Source organism: Monosiga brevicollis, genomic scaffold (genome assembly GCF_000002865.3).
Source record: "Monosiga brevicollis MX1 MONBRscaffold_16 genomic scaffold, whole genome shotgun sequence".
Classification (NCBI taxonomy): Eukaryota; class Choanoflagellata; order Craspedida; family Salpingoecidae; genus Monosiga; species Monosiga brevicollis.
In genome coordinates this window covers 8,403-14,665 of record NW_001865053.1, presented here as the reverse complement: position 1 = coordinate 14,665, position 6,263 = coordinate 8,403, and the positions used below count along the sequence as shown (strand labels likewise).

At 51.5% G+C, this 6,263-nt stretch overlaps 1 protein-coding gene across 1 annotated transcript in view; it reads left to right on the top strand.

Moving 5' to 3' along the window:
• Positions 1–3,275: 3,275 nt before the first annotated feature.
• The window catches only part of MONBRDRAFT_26814 (uncharacterized protein), a gene marked incomplete at both ends in the record, with an annotated part of 5,559 nt that continues 2,571 nt past the window's right edge, over positions 3,276–6,263 (top strand). Inside the window, 4 exons of the mRNA XM_001747315.1 lie at positions 3,276–3,494; positions 3,533–3,593; positions 3,823–3,956; positions 4,031–6,032. Coding sequence (XP_001747367.1) covers positions 3,276–3,494; positions 3,533–3,593; positions 3,823–3,956; positions 4,031–6,032 — 2,416 coding nt within the window. The remainder of the gene's footprint in view (positions 3,495–3,532; positions 3,594–3,822; positions 3,957–4,030; positions 6,033–6,263) is intronic.

Sequence of the window (6,263 nt, the reverse complement as noted above, 5' to 3'; positions counted from 1 at the left end):
TGCTACCCCTGGGTCTGACGATCATGGCGATGGCAACAGCATCGCTACCAGCCCTGCTCCCTCAACATCCAAGCGAACGGCATCGGATGTCACGTGCACAGCTGCTGCTTCTTCCACAACGGCTCAGGCAGCGGAGTCGCCTCTTCCCGCAGCAAAACGAGCAGCATCGAGTGGCACGCGCACCACTACCGTTGCCGCTACTGCTACCACTCGCTCTGAAGCCACGATATCTGCTGCAGCTACGCCACCGAATCGACACAACGTCGCGCCAATATTTCGGTCGAAATCGGGGACAGAAAAAAAAGTATCTGATGAACTACGCGGCGGCTAACAAGTTTATTGGCGTTCTGAAGTTGATGGATGATTATTGCATGCTAGTGTAAGAATATTTCATTTGGACCAGCCTTCTTGTAAAAGACATCATGTACGCTTCGGGGGCCATTGTGTGCATAATGGGTGCAAGTGTACTCAAGAAGGCTTTCATAAGTAACGTTTGTCAGACAACAGCATCGAGGAGAACAAAGGATTAAAATTTTTAACATTGGATGTAAATTTTACAAGAAAATAATTTCTGACAATTTCAAAACAGGAACATCTGACAAAGTTCATACTCGCAAACTCGACGTGTTGTTCTTCTTGTTGTTGTGGCCTGTGCATTCGTTCAAAATTTAACAAAAATTTGTTAATCACCTTTTGGCATTTTTGCATCGCCTGCGACGACCAAACGCAGTTGAGCCAGCTGGACGAGAGAACGCTGCGCACTGTCGCATCTACGCATGTGCTCATGAAAAAATGATGGCAACAAGATTCAACGGTAAGCACTGGCATTCAATTTGGTCTGCGCTATTCATCACCGACAGGTGCCAATGTTGAAAAACAAGCTTACCCAGGCGCACGGCACGGCACGGTGTGACAGGCTCGGAGCACCAGGGCTGCTTGACCCTCTTAGGACATGTCCGAGACGTGTCAAGAACAAGATGGGGCACAGTGACATGATTTGATGCCAACAGGTTTGTCGAGGCTGCTATGATTCATGTCAAGCAATACCTCGCGCCCGGCCCACTCGCTCATGACACCTGAAGCTAAATCAGCCTCCCCCCTCGCCCGTTCCCAAAACCCTCAGACCTGCTGATGCAGACCCCAGCAAACGACGTGCGAGCTCGTTTGAGCAGATTGTGATCAGGGCTGACGGTGAGTGCGGCATCGCGAGAATGTTTGTGAGACTGTCGACCGTTGTTCGATCCCATTTGAATGCAATGTTGACTGACACCTTTGACGGGATGCCAGGGCCGCATCCATGCATCGGCCTCCATGCGGCAACTGGCAGGCCCGTCCAGTTGCGTTTGCTTGTGAACAGCGACAGTATATGCCGCCATCATATTGCCATCAGCTGACATAGATGTGTGCGCTGCCATTTGATTCGCCCCTACTCGGAAGATTAAGCCTCTCGAGCTCAGATATGCTGACCTCGCGCCCCACGGCGACAGTGAGACAAGGGACAATTGGACGTTTTCAAGAATGTTGTACATGAACAATCAGACATGCGAAATGAATGAACCGTGACGATTACCCGGATTCAAGCCACAGTCAGGTAGGCACTGTCGTGTTCACCGCTGATACTGGCTGTCCTTGATGTTGTGGTCACGACCTCATGCTGGTGCTTGGTCAGGGCAAAGCGCAAGCAAGATCGGACTGAAGCCGTTCAAAATGTTGTGTGGTGATGTCACTGTACACACTGTGCTTGTGAAGTTGTTCGATATACACCCAATGCCTGTTGGCGGTAGGTACTCCCATTTGTTCTTGGATTTGGTTTGCGTGCCATGTCAAGGCCTGGCTAGGCTCGAGGGTGGTGGAATGACGTGAAACTTGAATATGAATAGTCACAGGCTCACCAAACGTAAATATGTGTAGGATAGACACATATACGCCATCTGCCGCATGGTTTCAGGTGCATCAGGTGTGAATCTGAGGTAGGCGCTGCCTTTTGAGTCTGATGCACAATCCCGTGCCGCTCCAAGCCTTGGTCATGCTCAAGGATGCTTAACTAACTAGGCACTTGGATATGGATGATCTCAAAAAATGGTAGACGCGCACATGACATCAAGAACACATTTGCGCCGCCTTGTGCGCGACATGATGGACATTGGGTGTCTTTATGAGGTAGGCGCTGCCGTTTGAGCCCGCCGCGCCTGGGCATGCTCGTTGAGACTTTGTGAGGTGCTTGATTGACGAGACGCTTGGATATGGGCAATCCCAAAAATAGTAGACGCGCACATGACATCAAGGACACATTTGCGCCGCCTTGTGCGCGACATGATGGACATTTGGGTGTCTTTATGAGGTAGGCGCTGCCGTTTGAGCCCGCCGCGCCTGGGCATGCTCGTTGAGACTTTGTGAGGTGCTTGATTGACGAGACGCTTGGATATGGGCAATCCCAAAAATAGTAGACGCGCACATGACATCAAGGACACATTTGCGCCGCTTTGTGCGCGACATGATGGACATTGGGTGTCTTTATGAGGTAGGCGCTGCCGTTTGAGCCCGGTAAAACTTGCAAGCCGGTAATTACTCGGATGGTGTCGTGAGGTGCTTGGCTAGTAAGATACCTGATCATGCATGATGCCAGGTAAAATAGATGCGCACATGTCAACATTGACACAGACAAGGCGTCACAACGACAGGTGTGAAGCACAAGTGCCTTGAGGTAGGCCATGTTGCTCAGGTCCAGTATCTCACTGCGGACACATCTTTTGGGCCTTTTCCTGACACAATCTTCTTCTGGTCAAAACGAGCGACGGGCAGTCAAAGACGTTTTGGCTCATCTCAGGTGATGCTTCTCTTTTCTGGCTGGCTCGGCTGTGATGATGCTGTTTTTCGATGATAGGTGGCACAGGCCGTGGTGGAGGAATGAGTGCCTCGCTTGCATAGCTGCAGCGGTCATGTACTGTTTGGGTGCTTGGCACCTATTCCTTGATGTTTTAGCGTTACACACAGAGAATGCACGGATCTTTGCAGGCGTTGGCCCGCTTGACAGCGATTACAGCATCCTGGCTGATCATAAGCGATGCGCAAGCAGGCCTGGCATTATCATGTCGTGAGAAAGTGGACCTTTTAATTGCATCTGACATATAACTTAATGCATGTTTTTGATCTTTGGCAGCATAGTTATAGGGCCCATGTTTTGTACATAATGTAGAACAAGTCCGAGTAAAGGAAGATTGACTTTTTGTAGCAAAACTTCGGGAAATAGAAGAACTGTACAGTATCCAAACGTGATGACATTTGAAAAATTGTTGTTTTTGTGTGTGTGTGTGTGTGTTGTTTTTGTGTGTGTGTGTGTGTGTGTGTGTGTGTGTGTGTGTGTGTGTGTGTGTGTGTGTGTGTGTGTGCCCATGTGTGTGTGTGTGTGTGTGTGTGTGTGTGTGTGTGTGTTGTTTGTGTGTGTGTGTGTGTGTGTGTGTGTTGTTTGTGTGTGTGTGTGTGTGTGTGTGTGTGTGTGTGATCGCCCAATTTTTTTTTTTTTTCTGATCAGCTGGCCAACAAAGCAATCGCTGTTGGTGCCGTGGTTAGTCGAGAAGAGACCATCAGTACAAGTCCGTGCAAAGTGTGCCTGAGCACGAGGATACCAGTCTGCCACGCCTTCCGATTGGCTGGGATAGTGAATGCCCACACCGGCGACGGCCACACATCGTCTGCCAAAAGTCATCAATGTACGTCCGCTGATGACAAACAGCCTCCGCTTCCTTCCCATTTTCCAGCCTCACCACTTAGCATCTGGCCGACCAGCCTGATCATTCGTTGACCTTGTGCTTTGATTGACAGAAACACGCCGCATCGGGTGGCACAACATGGATGCTTCGTCGGACATTCAGGGCGTGGCGCAGTCGACCCACACATGTCGATTTTGCGCTCAAACCTTTACGACGCAGAAGGAGCAAGCGCATCATCAGCGCAAGGTACACCTCGCGTGCTGCTGGGCTTTCGAATCCAATCTGTCACAGGCTCACATCGCTTTAAAACCGACTTGTAGCGGCATCAGCAAGAGGCACGGATCACCATCGGTCAAAAAAGCTTTCTTTTGAAACGGGCACTTGATGGCTATTTTTGGTGTCCGGTTTGCGGCTGCAACAAGCACTACCCCAAGGCTGAGGGCATAAGACGGCACATCAAAGCAAAGCACGAGGCTGTGACGGAGAACATCTCTACCGAGCTCGATGGCATGCTCTTGGACCGCTCTGCTGCGGACACTATCAATGCTCCGAGATCGGACTTGAGAGTGCCAAAACGCCGACATCCTCATCGTCAAGTGTCCCTGAGCGTAAACGCCAATACATCACACGCTCAGATGTACCTGGAATCGCTGGGCCTGGTTCTAGATGAGTACGAGTGGATACTAATTTGCGGCAAGTGCGGGCACGCATTGAACGAAAACCCAGCCCAGCACCTGAAGCGCCACTGCGTAAACGTACAAGATGCAGACATCTCGCTTGCAATGGATCTCATCAAGGAGGCGACGCCTCGAAAGGAGCCTGTTCTCGACATGAACGGCTGCCGACCTGCGTACCCATGCATCCCAGTACAACGGGGCTACAGATGTCCTTGCTGTGCCTCTTGCTTTTCAACACTTGAAAGCCTGGAGCGACATGAACAATGCCATAAGGGCGATCCAGCCATCACGGAGACGCCACGAAAAGTCTGGATGCAGCGGCTCAGGAAAGGAGGATTGGGCTCGAGCTATGTGGAGGTCCAGTATTCGAAGCGATCCAAGAGACGCCGTGTGGACGCGCAATGCTTCCTATATTTGCTCGAGGCTCAGAAAAAAAAGGACTTTGTCGTCAACTCGATACGACTCCATCCGGTTTATCAGATTCTGGGCCTTGGGGTGCTGCTTGACCGGTTGTCACTGAGCCAAGTCAGAGAGCTGGGTTGCAGCGAGGTCAACCCGACCCTACTCTCAGTCATGCACGGTCTTTTGGACAAGACGTACGAAAACATGTTGTGCTACACGACGGCTCGTGAGGTCCTTGGGAAACTGTACACCAAGTCGGGAGACGTGTTTACGGCCCGATATTATCAAAAAGTCATGCAGCACACCTACGATCGCTACATGATTGTGGCTACGCGCTACGTGCAGTACCTCCTACAAGTACGGCGCCAGGGCGACGAGGTTCCGGGTCGAATCAGTGACGAGCTGGCAAAAGCTTTGGACGACGTGGAAGTGGCCCAAGGTCAAAACAACCATGTCATGACGCTGTCCGAGGCGCTGACCAATGTATGGTGTGCCGTACTTGATGAAAGCACGGACATGAACAGCTTGGACCTGGAGTACTGTCCCACCGTCTATATCCTTTGTACGGCGCTGCAAGCCAACGACACCTTCAAGCAGCCAAACAACTGGACGCCAACGCTGGCAGCTCTGTTGTGGATCTGCCGCTTGTTCCTGCTCGTCCGTCGCCAGCTTGATCCAAGCAGCCCTGGCGCGCTGACGGAAGATGCTGCCGTCAAGACGCGGCTGACGGAGGGCCACATTGGCTACTATCTTGGTAGTAGATTGACATATGTTCGTAAATGTACCTCGGAGGAAGGCAAACCAGGTGTTGACGTGGTGTTTGAGACGCGGCCAGCCCCTGGACAGGAGTTTCGGACTCTGACAGCAAATGGCATTCGTATGAACGTGGATGACCTTGGGACCGGTTTGCGAGCTATGCGAGCCAGAATGGACGAAATTCTCACCAAGGAGCTACTTTTTAATTCGGGCCTCGAGAAGCGAGTTTATGCTGTCCTGCCCTTGTTGCTGGACTCGAATCAGCCCGGGCCCCCTCAGTCCTGGGTCGGCCGGGATTTGAAGGACATCGACGGTCATGACTTTTATACAATGTTGCTGGAGCACATCTTGGAAACTCCAGAGCTAGTCGAGGAGTTTACCATGCCTGATGCACCCGGCAAGTTTAGCATAGAACCAGTGTGGCGCTGGATCTGCTCCCTGCGAGAGTTTAATCGCCTGGCATTGACGTATGCACACCTCTCAACTGGTACGTCTGGTAGTCTGGGCGTACGAACATATTACTGTACACAACGCAGAGTTTCACCATACATCTGTGCATAGGTCTCCCCGTGCGTGCGATGGTATACACGAGCCTTTTCTATCGCGACTCCTCCGCCAGCCCCAGAAATGTCTTCTTCTCCGGAGACCGCTTGGCGTTTGTCGCGCGACGAGGCAAAACCACATGGATCAGCAACCGCGAGTCGCATGCTGCACACTA